Source organism: Pogona vitticeps, chromosome 1 (assembly GCF_051106095.1).
Source record: "Pogona vitticeps strain Pit_001003342236 chromosome 1, PviZW2.1, whole genome shotgun sequence".
Taxonomy (NCBI): domain Eukaryota; kingdom Metazoa; phylum Chordata; class Lepidosauria; order Squamata; family Agamidae; genus Pogona; species Pogona vitticeps.
Window position 1 is genome coordinate 329177958 of NC_135783.1, and position 26427 is coordinate 329204384.

Sequence of the window (26427 nt, forward strand, 5' to 3'; positions counted from 1 at the left end):
TTTAAGTAAGGCTACTTTCCCGCCAACCTAGCGGTTCGAAAGCATGCAAATGCAAGTAGATCAATAGGGACCACCTCGGTGGGAAGGTAACAGCGTTCCATGTCTAAGTCGCACTGGCCATGTGACCACGGAAGATTGTCTTCGGACAAAACGCTGGCTCTATGGCTTGGAAACGGGGATGAGCACCGCCCCCTAGAGTCGAACACGACTGGACAAAAATTGTCAAGGGGAACCTTTACCTTTACCTTACTTTGCTTTAGCATTTTTCTCTTGATTAGAGTTGGCACAAACTGCTGGTTCAGTGCAGTTTGTTTCCCAATTAAACAACTGATCTGCACTTCAACATCCTGTCCCTCCAGCGGGCACCCCCTCAGTAGTTAGGTGCTGGCATCAAGTGGATGCCTGCTAGAGGGGGCAGGACACTGGATCAGCTGTTTGGCTGGGAAATGGCCCACCAAATCAGCAGTTTGTGCTCACCTCCACTCTTCACTATAGCTATTTACCAGCCTCAGAAGTGTAAGATTCCCTGGCAAAGACTACCTTTTCACTTTTGGTCCCTAAGTTCACACTTTTCCAATCCTTTCTGTGTTGTTTTCTTATTGGAATACTACGAGTCAGTATCTGAAAGTTGAATCATGGCAGCTGGACTTCTTTCTTATTAGGTTGAAACGTTTCATTATTCATCCAAGTAGCTTTTCAGTCTGAGGAGAGTTGGTAGGAGACCCCTGATATATCCTCCATGTTGGTTTCACTTCCCCCTGGTCTGAATAGGCTTGTTAGATGCACAAAGGATGGGGGTGAGTGAAAATCCCACTTCTGCTGTCCTTCATCCATCGTCATGAGTCGCTAACAGTGGTATTTCTGGTGGGTGAGGTCCTAATCTTTCTGGGGATAGATGAAAGGGCAGCATGATAAATGGGAGACAGATTGTATCTAAGGTCTCCACCCCTCTTGAGTGAGGGATTTTCTATATGCACATGTATGGCCTCCTTGACACCTTCTCTCAAACGAATCTTCTTGGTCCAAAATGAGTACATCTTGGTCATCAAATGAGTGTCCTTTTCCTCCAAATGAAGGAATACTGCCGGTTGTGGTCCTGAGCTGTTGTCTGTCCTGTGCTGGGCCATTTAGTGGCTCTTTCGTTTCTCTAATGTAGAGGTCTGAACACTCCTCTTTGCATTGGACCACATACAGTGGTGCTTTGATTTACGACCATAATCCGTTTCAGAAAATGGATGTAACTCAAAACGGTCGTAAGTCGAAGCACCATTTCCCATAGGAATGCACTGAAATGCAATTAATCCATTCCGGCCAAAGATAAAAATAAAAAATTATTGCAAGACTCATTGGAAACGCAATTAATCCCTTCTGGCCAAAGGGGGGGAGGAGAAAAGCAATCAAGCATGCAAGACCCACTGGAAATGCACAGAAAACAAATGAAGCAGATTGGAAATGCACAGAGAACAAAGGCGGCAGGTCAGAAATGCAAATAAAACAAAAGAAAAAGCAAGTAAAGCATGCAGGACGCATTGGAAATGGGAAAAAACCAAAAAGCAACCAAACCACCCATGACCCATCAAAATGGGGGGGGGGACAAAAAACAAACAACCCCCAAGACCCATCAGAAATGGGAAAAAACACTCCAAAAAGCAACAAAAACCTCCAAGATTGGAAACGGGGGGGGGACCAACCAACCAAATAACCCCCCAAGAACCATCACAGCACAGAAACATAACCTATCCAGCCCAAAACCACACTGCAAAAAGACCCAGAACAGTTTTTAAACAGCAGAAAACAGCACCTTACCTTACCAGGCAGCCCGAAGCCTCCCTGCAAACACACACACACACACACACACGCTTACTCAGAAGCAGAAGCGAGGCAGTCCCAAGCCTCCGACGACGCACACTCTCTAACTGCTGGGGCGAAAGAGCTACAAAGAAGCAGCCTCGTCGCCATCTACAGTTAGAAATTAGAATTTCCCGCCTTTTCCCCCTGCCTTTTTCTGTTCGTAAGTGGAAGCTCCAGTCGCAAGTAGAAGCCAAATTTTGTTACCGGAGCTGGTTGTAACTCGAAGTGGTCATAAGTAGGGATGTTCGTAAGTCGAGGCACCACTGTATACTATATTACTCCTGTTGTGTTTTGGGTGGACAAGTCTCTGCCTTAGTGTGTTTGTGGGTTTGAAGTGCATGGGTATGTGGTTTTACCAAAAATCCTTTTGAGCTTTTCCAACAAAATCACCATGTAAGGAATAACCAGGTTCTTCCATTGGCTCTGGGTCTCAGCCTGTTCCATTGTCCTGCTAGGTTGGGATATTGCTTTGTTAAAGGCCCATTTTGGTTCTGCACAGGCCTTAAGGGCTGTCTTCAGATTTCCGTCTTCCTTCTTCTTGGTTTCTGTGGAGGTGGGGATGTTTCGTGCTCTGTGGTTTATGATCCCTGATGACCCGCAGTTTGTATTGCAATGGGTAATGAGAGTCAAACTGCAGGTACTGATCAGTGTGTGTAGGTTTTCTGTAGATTTCTATCGTGTTTCTATTTCACTCACCCCCAGTCCTTTGTTCAACTAATAAGCCTATTTAGACCAGGGGGAAGTGAAACCAACATGGAGGATATATCAGGGGTGTCCTACCAACTCTCCTCAGACTGAAGAAGATACTTGGATAAGTAGCAAAATATGTCAACATAAGAAAGAAGTCTAGTTGCCATGACTCAACTTCCAGATAACTTCACTTGGATGACTGAGAATTTTCACAGATATATGAGTCAGTACAGTCCTGTTATGAATTTATAAAGAGAAGAGAGTGTAACTCATCTCTAGGCACCAAAGATACTTACAGCTCATTAAGGCTCAAAAATGTAATCAGTTCCTCCTGAAATGAACTGCTGTTTTAATAACACACAAACTAATTCATCTAACTAAAAAGTACTTGAAAACATGTAGTTTGTATTACTTTAATGACAGAAACACAACATGAGAACATAGACAGATGGCAACAATCTGCAGCCCCCCCCATTATATCATTTTGAAACTTATGACAGCAATGTATAGGATGCATTATGGAAAGGAATGATTATCTGACAATTGGTAACATCTCATCAAACTCAGAAGGCAAGCATGGGCTTTGAGTGAAAATTTGTACAGTATTAGCATGGTGTTACCAGGCCAGTTGTGCTATGTTGTTATCATGCAGATCTTGCATACTTCTTTAGTCCCTGCTAGTTTTCCTATGCTGATATCATACGGTGGCAGAAGGATATAGCAGAAAGCAAAGAAAGTGAAGGAATATTTGCTGCATTTGTTAAAAGACATCACTTCACATTAGAATGATATTGTCTGTCTTTGGGTTTGACAGAAAGTAGAAGACAAAAGAAATTTCTATACTTCTTTTTCCTTCAAAAGTTCTTAATGGTAATGGATGCAAGTAATGCCAGATGCCCAACAATAGCTTTACTGCTGTGACAATCTGGTATGAGCTACAGATTAGCAATGCAATCTTGCACATGTCTATTCTGATGTAAGTCACCCAGTGTTTAAAACAGCAGCACACTGTACTCAGTGGGCCTTTTTGCCATTTAAGAGGGCATAGGTTTGTAGTTTTAGCATCCAGCATCTACCAGAATTCTATGAAAATTGACAGAGCATTTCCAGATGAAGTGCTTCATATACTACTAGCAATCAGAAACCAGCCACCGCGGCTATTTTGGGGTAGGAGGGTAAAATAGAACAAAGTAACTAGAAACAGGAAAATGAAGATACATTCTTTATTCACACCAATAAGCTATTTTTAAATGTCAGCAGCATCAGATCAGGGCTACCTACACAGAGAGGAGAAACCGAGAACACAATTGAGATATTTTTACATATCTGTCCAGGCACCCACAATTCCATTAAAGCTCTGAAATACAGCAAACAATAGTTCTGGTCTTTCTAACTTGCTTTTAGTTAGTGTGAAACACTTTAAAAATAGCCCCTTTAATCAAATTTCAACCAAAACCCTACATCTGGAAAAGAGTGACTTATGACAGTCAGGGAGTACTATTATATTTGGGAATGGCTCATTCTAAAATGTGAGGGTGTCACACACCCCAACATGTTAGATCCATGACTATATTACAGGCAAAAAGTGGGGCTACTTAAATTACCCCCTAAGACCCACTCCAAGGCCATAACAAGCAATCTGTTGAGTTTGCAAGAGCTGAGAAGGGCTGTTGAGAGCAGGACATTTTGGAGATCAGTCATTCATGGGGTTGCCATAAGTTGAGGGCGACAACACATAACAACAATGGGAAAATGGAAGGTAAAGCAGAGCAGTGACATTTCTAGGATCAGAATGCATTCTTTTTTACAGCCTTAAGCTTCTAGCCATCTAGGGGAATGGATCTGCAGAGTGAAACTGGAAGAATCGTTGTGCGTGTTTTTGCACAATTCAAAAATTTTTAAGGCAAAGTCAAACATTACACCAAGAATCAAAATCGAAATAGTGAACTAGGCACCAAAAAACAGTTCCTGGCAAATAGGTGTAGTCTGAGTACATGTATATTTTCTTTCACAAACTTAAACCTTGCCAGTAACAGTCCAAGAAATAAACTCTGCTTCTTAACTTTCCTTCTCTCCCTACTCAAATGACATAGGAAGCACCACAAACTATATATCCTCCTCACAAGTGAGTTTAGGTTCAGCAATAAGAATAATTATCACAAAAACACACAAACCCTGTAAGAACCAGCTCAGCTATGTTTATAGTACAAAGAAGAAACAGCTATTGGAAAACTATAAAATAAAGTCTAGACCCATTGACATGAACTTACTCAAAAGAATTGTAAGATCATGAATTTCTCACACAATGCACCTTATGGATTAAAACATTTTGGTGCAAGAGCAAATGACACAAGGCATTCCCCTTGCAGATGAAAAAAAAATTCCTTCAAAGGGGATAGAGCTAGAACACCAGGTTTTCCTTTGACTGGCAATATAAAAACGAATACAATGCTAAATAAAAACCTGCATGGTTTTCTTTTTTGATAATTCAAGGTTTCTGTCTAGCATTCATATCCAGAGAAAGTGTGAACAATTCGAATTATAAATGGTAAATGTATTTCTAGTTTCAATAATTCTTCACCAAAATCTTTAAATCAGTTTTCAACTATGTCCAGCACCTTGTGCCACACAAATACCTATTCATTGATGGAAAATAATGAGGACAGTATATGGGACATCAGTAAAAACGTGTTTTAATGTTATACGTACAATCACAATCTATTCAGATATTTAAAATTACAAAAAGGGATTATGCAGTTTCAAAAACACTATTCTCTTAAAAAGGAACAAGTAAATATATATACAGTGGTGCCTCACATAACGATGTTAATTGGTTCCAGAAAAAAAAACGTTATGTGAAAACATCGTTATGTGAAGCACCATTTCCCATAGGAATGCATTGAAAACCGGTTAATCTGTTCCAATTGGAACGGATTATCCGGTTTTTTCCCTCCCCCCCCCCGCGGCTTGGATCTGACCCATGGCGGCTACCTCAGCCATGGCTGGACTCCCTAGAGTCCGGCCATGGCTGGGGTAGCCGCTGCAGCTCGGATCCAAGCTGCGGGGGGGAGGGTGGTGGGATTGGGATGCCTTTCAGGCATCCCGGGCTTGGATCCCACCAACCGCCGGTTACCCTTCAAGCAGCGGAGACAGGCTGGGGGGTGGATCGGGAAGCTTGAAGCCTCTCCGCGCCGCCTACCCCGGCCGTTCTCAGACTTCCAGAAGTCCGAGAACGGCCTGGGTAAGCAGCGCGGGGAGGCTTCAAGCTTCCTGATCCACCCCCCAGGCTGTCCCCGCCGCTTAAAGCCTCCTTGCGCTGCCTAGCCCAGCCGTTCTCGGACACCTAGGTGTCCGAGAACGGCCTGGGTAGGCGGCGTGGGGAGGCTACCGGCATCGGAGACAGGCTGGGGGGTGGTTTGGGAAGCTTGAAGCCTCTCCGCGCCGCCTACCCCGGCCGTTCTCGGAATTCCAGAAGTCCGAGAACGGCCTGGGTAAGCAGCGCGGGGAGGCTTCAAGCTTCCCGATCCACCCCCAGCCTGTCCCCGCCGCTTAAAGCCTCCTTGCGCTGCCTAGCCCGGCCGTTTTCGGACTTCCAGAAGGGTACGGGGGTGTCGAAGGCTTCCAGGCCTTTGCCTGGAAGCCTTGCGGACACCCCCCCACCCTGTCCCCGCCGCTGGCAGCCTCCCCACGCCGCCTACCCTGGCCGTTCTCGGACGCCTGGAAGTCCGAGAATGGCCTGGGTAAGCGGCGCGGGTAGGCTTCAAGCTTCCCGATCCACCCCCACCCTGTCCCCGATGCTTGAAGCCTCCCCGCGCCACTTTCCCCAGCCATTCTCGGACTTCCAGGCGTCCGAGAACGGCCGGGGTAGGCGGCGTGGGGTGGCTGCCGGCAGCGGGGACAGGGTGGGGGGGTGTCCACAAGGCTTCCAGGCAAAGGCCTGGAAGCCTTCGACACCCACGTACCCTTCCCCTGCCACCGCTGAGAGCCTTCCGAGCTCTCAAAGGGCTTTCTCCAATATCGGAGGGGGCCCTTTGAGAGCTCGGAAGGGAATTGTCGGCAGGGGACGGTGGCTTCGGGGTCCTTCCGAGGCTGCAGCCCACTGCCGACATTTTCCCCCAGCTGAGCGGCAGGGCTTCAAAGCTCCCCCCTCAGCTGGGGGAAAGCGATTTTTCCCCATAGGCAAGATCGTTGTGCGATCACAAAAGCGATGGCAAAAAAGCCATTGCTATGCAATTTTTTCGTTAAACGGGGCGCTCGTTAAGCGAGGCACCACTGTGTATATATATATATATATATATATATATATGAAAAATAAAGCCTACTTGCTCTCTTGCCCTTGCAACTGCTACTGCCTACATCAAACATGGGGAGCACAGAAATAACATGGCAGCTGGATAGCTCAATGGTTTAGGTATCTGGCTGTAGAGCCAGAAGTTGGGAGTTCAATTCCCCACAGTACCTCCTTGACAAGGTCTGGACTCAGTGATTCATTGGATCCCTTACAGCTCTGCAGTGCTAAGATGTTTAAGTTCAAAAATGGTTAATGAAAAATTTGGGCAGTAGAACCACATTACAGAGTTCGGGGCTATCTTCTGTTCTGAATACGTGTAAAGGAAAATCTGTAGATTTCTTAAATGAGGCAGATAATCCTTAAATAGTATGGAATTTAAGAATAAAAATACAATTATTATTCTAAAACTCTTCTTTGCTGCTGCAACTACAAGACAAAAGAACGTTCAATATTTTATGCCATGCTAATAGTCATTTTAACATTATGTTAAACTCATAATGTTTCTTTTGAGCTTCAAACACTGCTTTAGATAAGTGTTGAGAACTCATGCTTTTTCCCATGTTGTTAGGTTTCAGCTCTCATTATCACTGAAAAATAGCGAGGGCGGGGCTTTGTTGCGGTGCTGCCAGTAGCTCCAGAGAAGAGCTCTCTCTGGAAAAACTGGAACCGTCCGGTCCGGGATCCCCTCTTTGAAATGGGGATTGAAGGAGAGTCTAGGAGAATTCTCTCTGAAGCAAATGGTGAGCAGCAGAAGGAGAAGAATGGGAGGCAAACCCGGACTTCTTCCCTCTGAAGAAATCACCGAGCACGGATCGGAGGCAGGGAGCCATAGTATTGGCACTGAGCCATAAGTAACCCTTTACTGGGGGAGAAGAGAACAACCAATATAAGCTTAAAATATATAACAACTAAGTAAGCTGAAGCCTTTGATTTATGAAACAAGCCCCATTAAGCTGAAAATAAGAATGAAAATATTTGGCTGAAAGAAGAAAAGCAGCGGCAAACCTATCTTATCAGTCTCATTCAAAAGTGAAACTAACTCTCCTCCCCAAGTGAACTCTTAATACAGCAGGCTGGTTTCAAAGCCGAGCGAGTGAGACGGAAAAATAAATCTTATGTTTCTGGAAAAGAATCCCAGATGGTAATACCATCGGACAGGATTTAAGAGACTTGTGTTTTGTGAATGCAGTTTGGCTTGGACGTATTTCTCTTTTCCCTTTCCTGGACTCTGTGAACTTTTAATAACAGAATCTGGTTGTTTTCTGGAGAAGAAAGAAGGAGCTGACATGGTTGACTGGACTGAGGAGTATCAATGGGTTAATGGAAAGATTATAAGCCGGGCTTCAAGGACAACTACTGGACAGTTTGAGACTCTGTGACTGTTGTTTTGTTTGTCGGACTGCGTGTAGCTTGCTAAACTCTGGAGAAGAAGAAATAATTGTGCCACGGTTCTATTTGATTTTGAATTTCCTGGGTTAAAAGTTGATTTTTACATTATAATATTTGGATAAAGATTGGAAGGGGATCTAAGCGGAGGTTTATGATTAGCGGTTTGGATTGTTGATAAAATTGTGGAAATGTTGAATCTAAGGGGTGATCATTGTGGTTAAGGGCATAGTATCATCTATACAAAACCCACTCACTGGAAAGCCTGAGATGGCCCCCCAAAATTTAAGACATCAAATGGAGACTTGGTCTGTTCATTCCCAAAGTTTTGGAATAGTGGTACAAGAAATAGAAAAGGAATGGCAGATTACTATGCAAAAGACAATAACAACAGGGTTTCAGCAAGTGAATGAAGGTCTTAGCAAAATAGAAGATCTGATGAAAGAGGGGACATTATATACCAAACAGCACTTAAGTTGTACAAACTTTAGAACCGTCCTTATCGGGCATGACTCCAGGTAACATAGATGGGATAGAGAGTTATCCAGTGACCTATGCAGCTTCCAAAATTAAAAAGCATTATGTTAAAAATCCCAAGAAGAGATAATGAAACAAAAGAATCTTATTGTAAAAATATGGGAAGTGATAAAAATGGATATTCTGTCAGATGGGCTGAAAGACTGTTCAATGCAAAAGGAAACGGAACAATGGGATTTATTGTATAAATGGCTGCAGTTACCAGATAGTGTTGGAGTAACATAGAATTAAACTAAAATTAAATGATAAGATGAAAGCAGGAGGGTAATCAAACTGTGAAAAAGCAAAAAGTTGATTTGTTATTGTAATATGAATTGATCGGATGATTGTATACTCCGTGTTCTCCTATCCGCCTAACCTTTTCCCCCCTCTTCCCTATCCCCCCTTACTTTTTGTATACCCTACCCTGTCCTTAAATAAATACTTTACAAAAAATTATCACTGAAAAATAGCCATACTACTCGGACTTGATGGGCATCTAAAAATTCTGAGTGTCATAGGCTTCCTATGCCTGCTTAAGGTAATAGTCTGAAATCAAGTTAATCCTCACAAAGTATCAAGCATAATTTGTCATTCAAAGAATAACGATGGACAACAATTTCCAGCAGTGGGTGGGAACACCCATTTCCTTTTCTTTTATGGGGTGGATGAAAAAATAAAAGTTTTGTCTGGTACACTCTTATTAGAGATACTATGGTAATCCAGGAGAGTAAATATACAATTTCATGGAATATTTGTCTATCAAAAACTGTGTCAATACTACATATCAACAGGAACCTGCATGTTTCATCTAAAGTGAGGAACATTTCCCTGAAGTTGCAGCCAGCTTTGGAACTAACTGCACAACCCAAGACCAGCCATAGGCTGTTTTTCTTCCAACACACATCTAAAAGCATTTCTCAAACAAAATTATCCATAAGAGGCTGGAAGTCAATTGTTTTCAGTTGTGCTGATGTCCCATGAAGGGATTGGTTGGAAATCGGTTACTGTAATTTGAATGGTTGTGAAGGACACTAAGGCTGGGGAGCTAAAGACGTTTGGTTGGACCTCATATGTTCAGCATGTTCAGCACCTTTGTAAATACTCTGGAGGCTGCCAAGAGCCCAAAAGGCAGAGATTAGAACTGGAAACCTCTGTGTTCAAAACAGAAGGAACATCCTGTGTGAGATGTGTGTCAGTATGTCCTGCAGCATACCTCTGCCATGGCTACTATCTGTGTTTGATGGCTGATATTATAGCCATCAGATTTTCCTTTTTGAAGGGCTCTTTTCCATTTTGAAGTGGCTCTCTAGCCACTTTAGATTCAAGACTGGCCTGATATCTTTAATCCTTTTTGGGAGGCGGGTAGAGAATAGACTCTGGAATATCTCAGGTTCCTTGGTTACAGCTTGGTTACTCCCATCTCTAAAACAATGTCAAAGTATTTGTATAGCTTTGATTTTGTTCTAGGGAAATCTTTGGCAAATCCTAAAGCCTAGTTCTTAACAGTGATGCAAGAATCTGCCACAACAGACAGTCTGATAGCATTTGTTACAACGAGGCGAATCCTTTGTAGATAAATTCCTCCATCATTCATCAATAAGGTCTACAAGATCGACTAGGGTCCTGTTACTTAGATTTGCAACTGGTACAAACTCTTGACCCTAGACTGATGTGACTGAACTACCCTTTATTTTTTTCAGATGACAGATTTTGTTTCTTGTCTTTTTTTTTCTACAAACACAAATGCCAAATAGTTTTCCTCCTGCTCTCAACTGTCCTGGGTCCCAAGGACAATTCTGACTAAGGTTAACATTTTAAAGTTAAAAGCACATTGTAAGTCTTACTGCATTGCCAGCCAGCCACAGCCATGGTACTAACCTAGAACATGTACAAGGATAATTTTTTCAAGGAGAGATGCTGACACAAATATACTGTGATGTCTATCCTTCAAGGATTTTGGTATGTTTGGCTTTGAAACTGCCAATTTGTCCAATCAAGAACAAGTAACTATAGCAAAAACTAAGTTAACATTGCATGTTCAAATGGGTAGTCCTCAATGCTTTTCTTCAGGGTTGACAAAATGCACTCGTCCCATGTATTGCTGGGTCTGCTATTGTCCTCTATAACCTGAAATGTGGTTAAGCAAATCAACACTGGAGTTGTATCCACTGAAAGCATCTTAGAGTGATCTATGATGAGAGCAAATCTGTTAACCATGTGGCCCGTAGATGTAAGGACTGGCTTGACTCAGCAGTGAGTCTGTGGAGAAAATCCTATTAAAGGAACCAAGAAAAGATGCCATAGAATATTTAGGCTCATGAGGAAAAACCTTCTTAATTCATTCAAATAAGGCATGCAGAAGTCTACTGATAGGTCTCAGAATGATTTGCTGGATATCAACCAGACTCCCCAGTTGTTTAACAATAGTATTTTAAAAGCCTCAATTAGGCTAACAGAATAGATGCAGATTTGCAGTTTATATGCATTAAAATCCCAGTGTATGTCTCATGATGTATAAAAGGTGACTGGCCTTGCCGTCTGTAGCGTTCCCCATTTATTAGGTCAATGGTTCATGTTTTGTTATGTAACAAAATTTAACATCTGTTGTTATGAAATGTTTTGAGAGATTGGTGCTGGATTACATTAAGGCTAGTCTTCCACCTTCTTTGGACCCATGGCAATTTGCATACAGGAAAAATAAATCTACTGACGATGCTGTGTCCATTGTACTCCATACTGTACTGAGCGACTTAGAACATCAGGGAACTTATGCGAGGCTGTTGTTTGTGGATTATAGCTCTGCTTTTAATACCATTCTACCAAATAGGTTGTTTTTTAAAATGATCAACCTGGGATTACCTCAGGAGATCTGCATGTGGATAAAGGATTTTCTGACAGATAGGCCACAGTCAGTAAGGATGGGATCTCACCATTCTTCTACCCTGGTACTAAGTACAGGAGCTCCCCAGGGCTGTGTGCTAAGTCCCTTCCTCTATTCCCTGTACACACATGATTGCACCCCACTGTATAACACCAATGCAATTATTAAATTTGCAGATGATACGACAGTGGTGGGGCTCATAAATAAGAACAATGAGTCTGCTTATAGAAAGGAAGTACAAAGGTTGATACTTTGGTGTAAAGAAAATCATCTCACACTTAACATCAAAAAAACTAAAGAACTCATAATTGATTTTAGGAGGAAGAGAAATGTACATTTACCACTGTACATAAACGGTGAGGAAGTGGAGAGAGTTGGTAGTTTCAAATTTCTGGGTACTTACATCTCAGAGGACCTCTCATGGACTATAAATGCCAACATGCTAATGAAGAAGGCACAGAGGAGGCTGTATTTCCTGAGAATGCTTGGCAAGTTAAATTTATCTCAGCATTTACTTCTGTCATACTATCGTAGCACCACTGAGAGTGTCCTAACCTATGGCATTCTGGCATGGTTTGGGAGTAGCTCTGTAGCGGACAAAAAAGCTCTACAGAGAACCATTAAAATTGCCCAGAATATCATCGGGCTCCAGCTACCAACCCTGGATGACATCTTCACATCCCGCTGTCTAAGGAAATCACATAGCATCCTGAGAGACTCTTCCCATCCTGCTTATAACTTTTTTGAACTGTTACCATCTGGCAGAAGATATAGAACAATTAAGACTCGGATCACACGTTTTCTCAATAGTTTTTATCCCAGAGCTATAATTGCAATTAATAATGAGCTGAAAGACCACCAGCAGTGAATAATTAGTTGGACTGTGTTACTTGGCCTGAGGTGTAGATGTTTGTATTTTTAGTGGGGGACTTTTAATGGGTGGGGAGTGTTTGGGGAATTTTATGTGTATGCATGTGTCTGGTCTCTGGGTGTCTGTGAATTTTGTTGTATGTGTATATACTTACAATGACAATAAATTATTATTATTATTATTATTATTATTATTAATGGTTTATGCATATTCATGTTGCTGAGAGGCGGAGCCAAGGAGAGATGCTATAAGAGGTGGAATCAAAGAGTCAGAGTCAGTCAGTAAGAGTAACAGAGTAAGTAAGAGTGGAGTGTGAGAGAAGGGGATAGATTGTCGAGTTTGGGGAATTCTGAGGTGTGATTAGAGTTAGCAGTGTATTATTAGATAGAAGATTGTTGTTAAAAATAAATTGATTTAAAGAAGACATCCATGAATCACTATCAATAACTGTGATCAATAAACAAAAGTTATATTTAAAAGACCTTGAAGTGTGGACCTGAATCTTCCTGAATCAAGGGTGATTTTAAGATCACCTGGTGGCAGCAGTACAAAAGAGGGGAGTGTTTGCCTTCATGTGCTCTGAGGCTTGACGGTCAAGCAAGAGACTGGAGGGTGAATGGCACACCATCAAATCCCCATTTTCCATCTGGCTCATGTTGGATGACATTCTAGTAAAACAGGGCTTCTAGTGAATATGAAGGTGATCATGGAGGTCCTCTTCAGCTTCATACTCTGAGGACTGGTGGGGTCATGACATTGACAGTGAAATCAAGATGACTTCAGTTTCCTTGATATCCTGTTTCTAGTCACAAAGGCAAGAGCTCCTTCTCAACTGGAAGCCCCTATTTGCTAAACTGGCTCAAGTGGAATACAGCTGCTTTCCATGGGGTCTCTTCCTGTAGCAGCTAGAATCTAACAAATGGCACTGCCGCATGAGGCAACAAAATAGGCTATGAGATCTCAGCTACCTTTTGTGATGCTACAGCCTAGAGCAGCCCATGGAGTGGCTATACTTCTTATACTTCTTTCCCTTATGATAAAAGTGAATAGGATTTGTTGTAATGAGAGTTTTTATCCTCTTATATGTCCAACACTCTGTACCGTCTGTATCTCCTGTTACAGAATCTCCTTACCCATGGACAGAATTTGAGGACTGGCATTTCGCTTGAGAATCAGGAAAGGACAGCATAGACATGCCTAAATTCCCAGCACTAACAGATATCTAACAGTTCCTTGCTAGTTATTACAGTGTTAGGAAACTCTGAAATATCAGCTGCTAATATATCTCCCTGTGTCTGCACTGTACCTGGGTAGCTGTTAAAGAGGTGGTTCACCTCTCTCAAAGAGGTAGATGCAATTGCATGTGTGGCGAAAAACTTGTTTTGAGCTCTCTTCATCCTGTTTACCTGACCCTGAAGAAAAGGCAAAGGTGAGGGGGCAGAAGGAATGTTATGTTGCTCTTTGCCCAAAGGACAAGAAGCCCAAGGACAAGAAAATGCAGCACCCAATGACTTTTCTTCCACTGGCAAGATTGACTGCTTTAGCTTCTTCTAGTGGCACCCTGAGAAAAAGATACAACAAGAATGTAGATGCCTGCCACAGCACCTCAATTCATCCACAGAAGGCTGCTAAAGGGAACTGCTAAAAAAATAGGGACTGGGAGATACACTCTCCCAGTGCACTGCTACACAAGGTCATAAATGCAACCCGATTACTGTGCAACAGTGAAGGGCTGAAAGAACAGGAAAGGAATGAAGCAGCCAGGACAACAACTACCTATACACTGCTCTCCAATATTTATTCTTTCTCCTGCAATAGAACCTCCAGCCAAAGCTAAAAAGGATGAGGGCAACCAAATTACAAAACTTTTTTTTTCTGATGTATTGGATGAGGGCAAGAAAAGAATGAAAATAAAAAGAAAGAGGGGAAAATCTAACAGAAAGCCCTATGTGATGAAAGATTAACCAAGACTTTGTGTCCTAATTGGAGCCTGTCTGGGAAAATGGGGCTACCCACCATACAAGGGAATTAAATTGCCACCATCCATTCCTACTGGAAAGAGATATTACTAAATATATAAATACCTTAACACAGAGGCATTATTAAGCATGTAACAAAGCCACCAGCAAGCAAAACTTTGTCATTGTTATTATTTTTATCTTGGACTAAACGCTTCTCTCACAATTAATTAGTGCCACAGAAGAAATATCCATAAAATTCCATCATGTGACAGGTGTCCTTAGGACACTGAACTTCATAGGGGCAGTCAGCATTTTTAAAATTATATTTTTTTCAAAAATCCATGAAATTCTCAAGAGAGGGAAGTGTTCACATTTATTGGAAAGTAGTATGGTGAGCATTGGTTGAATCTGGGATACATTTATTAGCAACAGCAATGGGACAGACAGTTTTGTGTGGCAATGAGGATGGTGGTGAAATATGGAATAGGCAGTAGCAAAATAAAAGCATTACCTGGAACCTCTTTTCAGCAGCAGATAGGAAAAAGAAAGTGATTATTTATTCCAGTTTGACGAAATACTGACCCACTGAAATAAATGTTTTAAATAAATATTTAAAGATCAGAAAAACTAAAATGTTTTATAGCAGTAAAGGTATTTTATATATATATGCGCTGATCTCCAATAGCACTATCAAAGTGCAGAGAAATTGATAGGTTTTTCCTTTTTTTCCTTCTCAGAACATATTTTTTGGTAAAGATACTAATATCTACCACAACAGTATCATATGTGACAACTGTAAGTGGTCCACATATTGTGTCTAGATAAAGACGTGCCAGCTGTCACTCCTTGTGTGCGGTTAATGGTGGCTTGAAAGCAGTGATCCGGATTGTGGTCACTAGGAGGAGTTTAGCATCACCTCACTCAGCAACACTAAAGCAGCCTGCCCAGCACATGGACTACAGAATAACAACACAAACTCCAGCATCCTCAAAATGATTCATTACATTATAGCAGGGGTCGTAACTTCAGAAACCTATTTACTGTATCTTGCGGATTATGAAAGTGGAATAGTCTGGAAAGATTATTTGATAGTCAGTGACTAATTACAGTAATGTATGTAGGAAATTGTATATGCCCTACCTGTGTTCTGATATTGCCATTAAACTAGCTTCCTGTAACATGTGCTTGTGTGTGTACGTGTCTGTGCACGCACACACACGTTGCTTGCACATGTGCAAATACATATGAAGAAAAAAATCACAATCTAAAACCACATCTCAGAAGTCCTGCAGCTGTAACTCTGAGCCTCAGACATCAAGTTCAGAGCCCCAGTGCTCTAAGATCTCTGGAGACCACTCACAAAGAGGAACGTGACTGGGGCAGTGAACAGTAGGCCACTTGTCATAATGACATTATATAAAACTTTCAAACAAAAAAGACACTTATTTCCAAGTAAATAAGTTTAGCAGTAAAGCAGTAGAAGCAAACTCCATTTTATTCCTGAAATCACAATAATGCTCCAATCTAAGTTTAATATGTGAAACTACACATACAGTAGGACCTCCTTATCCACGGGATGAGTATGCACTGATTCACTTATCCTCCATCTGAAAATATTAAAAATATTAAAAGAAAAAACATCCAAGAAATGCCCATTATCACATGTATTCCTGGAATGGGCCCCTAGAAGGAGCCATAAACCATGCTATGAATATTTGTTAGTACAGAATACACAGCATAGTCTCTGGCATGTTCTAGACCAGGGGTCTCCAAACGTCTGACCGTGAGGGCCACACTGGATATTTGAAACATTTTTGAGGGCTAAAAGAACAGGAACATTCATGCACCCATGTGTACACATGGCCATATGCATGCCTGCATGCCCACACCCGCCCGCATGCCTCCCCCCCCCACAAATACTCCCTGTCCACACGCATGGATACCTGCATGAACGCACCACCCTGCCTGCCCCACGCACATGTGCCCGCCACCCGGGCTGAAGGGAACAGGCCAGATAATACGGCAAGGTGGATTGCATGTGGCCCATGGGCCATAGCATGGAGACCCTTGCTCTAGTGGCCAGTTATGGTAATGCATGTGAAAATAATTTGCTGTGTTGTTCACTATTATCCATGGTTTTCCCTATCCATGGAAATCACCAATCCCCATCAGATATGGGGGGGGGAAGGTGTCCTACTGTACTACTCAGCTTTTTTTTAAAAACCCAGATTTGGAAACAGTTATATGTGGTGAATTTTTGCTCATGGGTATAGAAATAGTTGTAAACAGCTGGGAGGGGTGAAAAGAAATATTGGTTGTGTGCTTCATAAATAAGAAAATACTTTTGCCCATCTAAAGCCTACCAAAGACCAAGCTTTAAAATTAGTTAGCTGCACTATTCTGTTTGTTTCTCTACTACTTAGGTACATTTTCCATCATTGTCATAGATACAGTACTTTGGTGAAGAAACTAAATATTGTCCATTTCCATTTCAAGAGGGACACCATTTAGTTATTCCTGTGTAAGCAACTTTAGGCTGCAACTAGTTTGACAAATACTTCAGGATTTGCTCCTCAACTAGCAAGGATGAAGTTTTTTCATATCCCTGTTGGGATACCGTCCAGATACAAGGCTTCACATGGAATCTCGATGACCCCAGTCTATTTTGCATTCATACTATTTTATAAATTCCCTTCAAACAATCCCTAAAGGACAATCTAATCCTGAACTTAAATACATTAAACATCTACAAAGTTTTGGTTAATTTTGATGTTTGTACATATATTATGTATATTAGCCAGAGAACAGAATATATGTATATTAGCCAGAGAACTCTTGACGGTTTGCTAATGATACAATAACATACAAATCACATAAGCTTTAAGTGATAATTGAGCATCGAATCCAAGGCCTGTTCAAAATACCAAACTTTACTGGCAAAGTCAGCCAACCATATTATCTTTTAGATCAATATATCTGATCCACAATTTTTAAAATCAACGAAGAGAAGTTCTGCCTGGTGTTTTGGAATGTTTCGAACTTTAAATGCAAATCAGGCCAACGTTTGTAGCAGTTCAAAATATAACAACCCCTATCTAAAGTCAACACAGAATAAAACAAGCCACATCTAAAATAAAGACAATGATTCGGAAAACTGAAAATATGTTTCACTTATGGTCAACCAACCTTGAATCCAAATCAGTGCATTCAGTGCATAGTAAGCAAGGCATTAAATCTGCCTCACCTCAAGTGCATTCCTATGCATGCTTCTTTTAGAATTAAAGGTACATACATGTAATCAAACATTTACAAGCATTCCTAAGTCATTACATATATGCTTCTTCCCCGGTCCTCCTTCAAGTTCTATTGGTTCTAATGTTGAGATTTAAAACAGCCTGCCAATTTTACACTCAAAGGGACCTGACTGGGATAATTCTCCAGGATCTTTATAACAAGGGAAAGAACATGTCTATCACTACAGTTTACCTTAGAATACATGTGAGAAACAGTTTCGGCTTTGTAAGGTGGACTGGCTTCCTGGTCACTCCACTCCGCAAGAAGTCATACTGCATTAGTAGGCAAACCCCTCTTTCAACAAAGAGAGTTTGTGGACCTGAGAGGATCTTTATGAATGATGTCTAGTTTGCAAACCAGAGATTTCTCTTCTTAGCTCTATGATGCACTTCTTGTAATTTCCCTAAGTTAAATGTTTTGCAATGAGATCCACACTGAGATACACTTTATAATGAGTAATATATAGTCATGTGTACTCACCTCACAACTCCTTGCCTTCATGAAAAGCATAAAAATTAAGCAGGAATATTAAAATATGAAAATTGTGTATCATAAGTCTAGGGTAAAGAAAATTAAAATTAATTCAATGGATAAAATGTTTTACTTTAATTATGATTCTATCCAATTATGATTTATTTGACTATCAGAACATTTTAACACATTGCTGTTCAAAACTAAATCAATAAGATTCATGGAGATATTGCCAGGATGAAAACTTAAACCATTATTAACAAATACAAGCTATGTCTTTCATTTTGAGAAGGATTTATATCAGATTTGCTTCTCAGTTTATACTGATGCTTAGATTAAATAGCACCAGCATGCAAATACATGCATGAAGTCTGAAGGGCATTTATGTGTAAACATTGATGTGTGTACTTATGAACTACTTGGAAGCACAGCCTTCTCAGTTCTTGATTATTTCAGGTTAATGTGTTCAAATTTTTCATATGTACACCCTTCAGATACACCGAGAAAACTTACATATTTTATGTTTAGATATTTAAACCACAGTTTAAAATGTGAAATGACAAGTTGCTCATAATTAACATATTTTATGTTCTGGAATTATGCATATAAAATGAAACATAAGAACTCAGGTACCCCATGCAAACACTTCTAAAATAATCTGAGAATATATAAAGTAAAATATTTCTGTAGGTTATAAAATTCTATCTTCAAATAAACATGTTAAAAACAAACACATAATTGCTTCTGATCATAACAACAGCACCATCAGCTCCACCTTTCTTTGTATAAATCTTTGCCTATGATCAAAACTGCATCCTGTTCTACAGTTATTTGGTCTATGTCCATGTTTCAGCTTATAAGACCTTCTCAAAGCTCCATCCTTTATGTGTTTCCAATCTTGCCATAATTTGTACCATTCAACATTCTGTTCCACATGCACAGTTCAGGAAATGTGCCCCTAGGGTTTCACATACATGATAAAACAGAATATTGGTGCCATCAACTCAGCACTAATCAGCCTGGCTGCATGTATAACTTCTATTATTCCAGGCACTCCATCCCCACAATAGATGACAGTTGTAATCATTAGTATTGATAAAACATGTCAGTGATGTCAGCAGAAAAGGAGGGTACTGCTAAACAGAACAGGAGGGATGCCAAACACAGTGCCAAACATGAGTTGGTTTGCCAAATTTTAAAGGGAAGCAATGCCTGTAAAAGAACACTCCTCCTAACACAGGATCATTAAGTTCAGAGTCTAAATTTATCCCACTGCAAATGCACAGTAGTACGAGCACTATTCATTGCTATATATGCCACCACCTAGATCAAGGTAGATCTTGGCCCATGCAAAATGAAATGGAAGCATTATCAAGGTGAACCATTTGATGTCAAAATAAAAACAAACTGTCAGCCTCTTTTATATATGCCTTGCACTCTATATTTCTTTTACCACAAAACTGCACTTTTCTTCCCAAAGTTCAAAAGTTACCTTTCATCAATGGAAGGCTCCTTTTGTTGCAGATGAGGCTTGATTCCAAACATTGGTCTGATGTTGGTTGATAAGGCTTTGATGGTGTAATTAATTTCATTTTCTCTTGTGACATCACTGTCATAGCCTAGTAAAATATTTATAACCACAAGAATGATTGGAATTAAGGAATAGATGAATTATTATTTTCATGTTATTTTATTTATGTATGTGTTGTTCTTCCATATTAGAAGTGACAGTAATACAGTGAGTTAAATTCAGTGGAGATCTTTAAAAATTGAAAGAATCCTTCTGATCTCTGTTATCTGGCAGATGTTTCTCTTCTCTGAAAGGGTGACGCAATACATTTTTCCAAAATACTCCTGTGCCACCCTCCAGACTGCTCTAAATTTTTTTTCCAACTCTCCATAGCAAAAAGCAAACCATGCTGCATATATACTGCCCCATAGCACGTAAAGCACTCTCTGGGTGGTTTACAAGTTAATTATGCACTCTAGCCGCCTAGAGTGGTCCTATGTGATTCAGATAGGCGGGATATTAATTAATTAATTAATTAATTAATTAATTAATTAATTAATTAATTAATTAATTAATTAATTAATTAATTAATTAATTAATCAATCAATCAAACAAACAAATAAATAAATAAATATGCAGGCCACACATTGCCCCCTGCCCATTAAGCTGGATAGTCATCTAATTCTAACAGATCATCGGGGACATAAGCAGCTACAAAGGGCAATCCATAAAAAATCACTTCCCTGATTTAATGAGCAGATACATTCCCTGAGTGGAGCTTTTGTTCACAGATATTTGGATTCAATCTACACAACTAAGTTGCCCAAAATGCAGCTGGCTTATGATTTTGAAGTACATTCAAACCACTAAATTGGTACTTTCAATATTAAATTCAGGAAGAACTTGGGAGTTATCAATGGAAAGTGATACGAAGAAAGTTACACTTAAAACATTAACACAATGGCAGATATCACAGGAAAGTAGTAGCTCTTCCTTAAAAAGGGTTTGTCTTAATATGGTTACTTACCCCCATCTTCCTCAGAATCAAGGTCAGATTCTTCACTGTCACATTGCCTGCTTTCTCGATGACCCTCCACCTCATGGCTCCACAGCATTAAAGATGTATCTCCACCTCCAACAGTGACTAATAAACTGTCGTCATAAGTCCAACGAACATTAGTGACATGTGTACTATGAGCCACGTATCTCTTGAACTTCCCATATTTTCCCTAAATATAAAATATATAAAAAGGTTTGACTCAAAATTCAATAAATGAAGTATCTATATAACTGTACAATATTATAGTATTATCTCTATATGGCACCAATGTCTCTATTTGTGAAGCAAATCAAGAGACATGAATTTACCACTGAATGGTATCCCAGGATTCTTTGAGCGCAAAGAAAAAAACCTAGGGGTCAAATTAAAGCCAAAAACATGCAGATTTACAGAAATTGTGTGGCGTGCTTGCTTACCCTCAGTTGAAACTCAACAAAACATAATAGCCAAGAGGTTATAGATTTTGAAACCTCCACGTCCCCAGTAGATATTAGAGCTCCTACTTCAATATCAAAATTACTCATAAGCCCTATCTTAGCCACCCAGAGTAGACTTTGATCTAGATGGGTAGGATACAAATAAACAAACAAACAAACAAACAAACAAACATTTCTAACCCACCACTGCTCAGATGCAGAGATATGATGAAGTGTGTATACAATGTATACATGGACTCCTTCTGTAGAAATTAAGCACAAATACTGAGTGGTGAAAGGTTAAAGACTTCCAATGAAAAGTAAAACAAGTCCCAGATATTTCTTCATCACTTTAGGAAGAAAGTGTGTTGTGAAATCCACTGCAACAGAATCCAATTTGAATGCTCATAACTGAAACATGGAGAGAAATAGCAATGGAAGAAAATATTTCATGTTGCCTGGCTCCAGCTGTGAGACCTCTTGCAGGAGTGCCGTCTCTCCCCCTCAGAAAACGGAGCAGCTGGAGACAGACCCGGGAAAAGTAGAGAGGGGAATACGAAAGTTGGCAGTTAGAAAAAACGGGGATAAACGGCAGGAACAGAGCGGAAGCCGAGGGTGGAGATAGAGACAGGAGCAGCAGATAGAAGGAAGAGGGAGGATTCTCCCAGGCTGGGAATGGATCTGGATGGAGGACCTCTGCACCAGAAAGTGGGAGAGACTAAAGGTCCCCAAGGAGGAGGCAGACTACTGGAGGAGGAAGGAAATACCACCACGACTCTCATATTGGGGAAAGGCTGAAGCCTGGAAGTGGAGAAGGAGGTTGAGAGAGGAGAAGGAGAAAACAAAGAAGAGAAAGGCTCGAATGGAGGGTGAGAGAAATGAGGATGAGGAGATACCAGGAGGACCCTGGCAGATGGTCACACCAACCCGGGACCCTTTGTGGGTAGACCACCGGAATGATGACACTGTCCCCCTGTTGGAGGGTGAGGTAGGATCAATGCTAAACCCAAACCTATCTTTGGACTGGCCTGGACTTTGGATGTCGGGTGAAGGAAACCCGTTTATGAATGAAGATGGGAAGCCCCTTGCTGACCTGTTGTCGGAACGAGATAAACATTGGACTCAGTTTGCAGACGCTGGTTATTTGTTAAATACACCAATAAATGTTACACCTGTTTCAAAGTTACATATTTTAACAAAGAAAGGAGCCAGAAGTTGAACCCTCACAGCAGCTCTCCTTATAAATGGTAAAGGTGAAGGAAGCAGTGTTTAGGAATATTTTGTGTCAAACCCATCTTCATTAACAAAAATTAATTGTAGTAACCTTTAAAATAGCAATTACAAACTGAATTATCAATTAGCTTCTCTGACCACATTTTTTTTTAGCCCTTCCTCACTGGGAGTGCCCCCTTCATGGATTGCTGCCTTGCTGTGGCAAAGGGGCTTGAGTCATTCATAGAAGCTATGGGCAGGGACACCCAAGACGGACAGGTCATAGTGGATCCACCTGGAGGAGGAACTGGCAAGCCACTCCAGTATCTTTGCCAAGAAAACTCCATGGACAGAAACAAAAGGCTAAAAGATATGATGCTGGAAGATGAGCCCCTCGGGTCAGAAGGCGTCCAACATGTTACTGAGGAAGAGCGGAGGAAAAGTACAAGTAGCTCCAGAGCTAATGAAGTGGTTGGGCCAAAGCTGAAAGGACGCTCAGCTGTGGACGTGCCTGGAAGTGAAAGGAAAGTTCGATGCTACAAAGAAAAATACTGCATAGGAACCTGGAATGTAAGCTCTATGAACCTTGGGAAGCTGGAGGTGATCAAACAGGAGATGGCAAGAATAAACATTGACCATCCTGCACGTCAATGAACTAAAATGGATGGGAATGTGTGAATTCACTGCAGACAATTATCATATCTACTATTGCAGGCAAGAATCCCATTGAAGAAATGGAGTAACCCTCATGGTCAGCAAAAGAGTGGGAAAAGCTGTAATGGGATACAATCTCAAAAATGATAGAATGATTTCAATACGAATCAAAAGCAGACCTTTCAACATCACAGTAATCCAAGTACAGTGATGCCCCGCATGACGACGATAATCCGTTCTGTCAAAATCACTGTACAGCGAAATTGCCGTCATGCAAAAAAAAACACAACACAACCCTTTGGAATACATTGAAAACCAGTTAGTGCGTTCCAATGGGGAAATACCTCATCGTCCAGTGTAGATCGCCCATAGAGAACTGCCGATCAGCTGCTTAGAATCGCTGTTTTGCGAAGCTTCTCTCCGGAAAACAGCCATTTTGCAAAGGGAGGGAAGCCATTTTGCGAAGGGAAGCCATTTTGCGGAGCCGGAAAAATCATTGTTTTGCGAACAAACGGTTCGAGAAGCAGGGACCTAATCAACGTAAAGCGAAAAAACCCCATAGGAACCATCGTTTTGAGATCGCTATAGCGATCACAAAAAAGTCATTGTCAAGCGATTTCATCATCATGCGGGGTCGTAATGCGGGGCACCACTGTATATGCACCAACCACCAATGCTGAAGAGGCTGAAATAGACCATTTCTATGAAAACTTCCAACACCTTCTAGAACTGACAACAAAGAAAGATGTTCTTCTCATTATAGGGGATTAGAATGCTAAAGTAGGGAGTCAAGAGATAAAAGGAACAACAGGAAGTTTGGCCTTGGAGTTCAAAGGCTAATAGAGTTTTGACAAGAAAACAAGCTGGTCATCACAAACACTCTTTTCCAACAACACAACAGGACGACAAGGCTGCATATTGTCTCCCTGCTTATTTAACTTATATGCAGAATACATCATGCAAAAGCACTGAGCCTCGTGGCGCAGTGGTTAAAACGCTGTACTGCAGCTAAAACTGTGCTCACAACCTGGGGTTCAAATCCCAGGTAGCCGGCTCAAGGTTGACTCAGCCTTCCATCCTTCCGAGGTCGGTAAAATGAGTACCCAGCTTGCTGGGGGGGCAATGTGTAGCCTGTATAATGAAATTGTAAACCGCCCGGAGAGTGCTTGTAGCACTATGGGGCGGTATATAACGCCAAAAATAAATAAATAAATAAATAAATAAATAAATAAATAAATAAATAAATAAATAAATAAATAAATAAATAAATAAATAAATAAATAAAGGCTGGACTGGATGAATCCCAAACTGGAATTAAGATTGCCGGAAGAAATATCAATAACCTCAGATATGCAGATGATACCACTGATGGCAGAAAGTGAGGAGGAATTTAGAACTTCTTAATGAGGGTGAAAGAGGAGAGCGCAAAAATGGTCTGAAGCTCAACATCAAAAAAACTAAGATCATGGCCACTGGTCCCATCACCTCCTGGCAAAAAGAAGGGGGAGATATGGAGGCAGTGAAAGATTTAACTTCTTGGGCTCCATGATCACTGCAGATGGTGACAGCAGTCACGAAATTAAAAGACACCTGCTTCTTGGGAGGAAATCAATGACAAACCCAGACAGCATCTTAAAAAGCAGAGACATCACCTTGCCAACAAAAATGTCTGAATAGTCAAAGCTATGGTTTTTCCAGTAGTGATGTATGGAAGTGAGAGCTGGACCATAAAGAGGGCTGACCGCCAAAGAATTGATGCTTTTGAATTGTGGTGCTGGAGGAGACTCTTGAGAGTCCCTTGAACTGCAAGGAGAACAAACCTATCCATTTTAAAAGAAATCAATCCTGAGTGCTCAGTGGAAGGACAGATTCTGAAGCTGAGGCTCCAGCACTCTGGCCATCTCATGAGAAGAAAAGACTCCCTGGAAAAGACCCTGATGTTGGGAAAGTGTGAAGGTAAGAGAAAAAGGGGATGACAGAGGATGAGATGGATGGACAGTGTCCTTGATGCGGCCAACATGAATTTGACCAAACTCCAGGAGGCAGTGGAAGACAGGAGGGCCTGGTGCGCTCTGGTCCATGGGGTCACGAACAGTTGGACATGACTTAACGACTAAACAACAACAGTGGGAGTGCAGCCCTCGACTTGCCAGCAAATCTGATAATAGCCCTTGACCCTGCTGAGATTGTCTATGCCTGGCCTTGTTCATGGTAAAGCTTACTTGCATATACAAAGTAGATAGCTGTAGTTTCTTGAGACTAACAATACAAGATTGCATTTACCCTCAGTTATCATGTTTCTAAATATCAAATTAGCAGGACGAACTTTGTCACTGAATGTTTGTACAACTCACTGTGTAACCCTCAAATATTAACTTACTTTGGCAGGGTATCGGAAGAGCTTCACAAATCCAAAATCATCTCCTGTTGCCAACACTGTACTATCACTAGTGAGGCACGAGGAAGTTACATCTGTGACTTCGCCAATTATTGGCCAGATTCCTTCACAGCAGGAGCCTAGAACACTTGTCCAGGATGCCCAAGAAATCTTTTCTGCCTACAAAGATAACCTGTTTGAGACAGGACGCTTATCCATAGTTTATACATCTTACTTTAGTATAAATATCATAATTTTAGAGGCACACAATATTCACATATCTTACTGAAATTATAAGACATTCTCCATGACAACTGCCACCTCAGACTAAATTCAAAATTCCACCAACATTTGCCATGGAATGTTCTTCCCTCCTTCTGTCTCCCTCACTGATCATATATATACAGTATAATCTGTTCATACTTTGCATAGCCTGAAAAATCCCATGATTTCATTTCTGGGTATTACATGTCCAGTATATATAATTAATTTGTTATTACTTATATGTAGATTGTTAATATTTGAGATAACAACCAGCCAAAAATTATGGAGCATCATATAAAACTGAGAGAAGAGAGGTAAGCTCTTACCAAGAAATGCTATTTTTTAAAAAAGAGGGGAAAAAAGGGGGGGTCATGGTTGAACATTCTTAACATTTGATCAAAACACCAACTTACGAAATGAAGCAAATAATATATAACACCTTTTCTTCTTCAATGACATTTTCCAGAAAATATACTTTCAAAATCATGGAAAAGTGTAAAGCTAATGTAGATATTTCCAATCTGGTGATTGAATCTTATTTCCTTACCTCCAAAGTAGAAATTACTTGCTTCTTCCCTCGAGGAGCTTCAAAAAACAATTGTTCCTTAGCACCAGTGTTGAGTTGTAAAAGCTTGCCTGGAAAAATGTTTACCAATTTTAAAAGTTCACTAATTAAAAATTAAATTATATCAATTATTTCATTTCTTACAGATATTTAG

General features: G+C 40.8%; 1 protein-coding gene across 16 annotated transcripts in view; it reads right to left on the reverse strand.

Moving 5' to 3' along the window:
• EML5 (EMAP like 5) overlaps positions 1 to 26427 on the reverse strand; it is a 108083-nt gene that overhangs the window by 18852 nt on the left and 62804 nt on the right. For 11 of the 16 annotated variants that reach the window (XR_013540786.1, XR_013540785.1, XR_013540787.1 and 8 more), the window contains 5 exons: positions 26256 to 26344; positions 25448 to 25624; positions 20753 to 20954; positions 19708 to 19834; positions 18225 to 18239 (listed from right to left, as the gene is read on the reverse strand). Coding sequence is in view for 7 of the 16 variants with exons in the window: in XM_072986531.2 (XP_072842632.2) it covers positions 18225 to 18239; positions 19708 to 19834; positions 20753 to 20954; positions 25448 to 25624; positions 26256 to 26344 (610 nt within the window). In the remaining 9 variants the exon portion in view is untranslated. Of the gene's footprint in view, positions 1 to 15104; positions 16058 to 18224; positions 18302 to 19707; positions 19835 to 20752; positions 20955 to 25447; positions 25638 to 26255; positions 26345 to 26427 lie in introns of those variants that run through there. The other 5 variants (XR_012082641.2, XR_012082642.2, XM_072986536.2 and 2 more) reach the window with 4 other exon arrangements.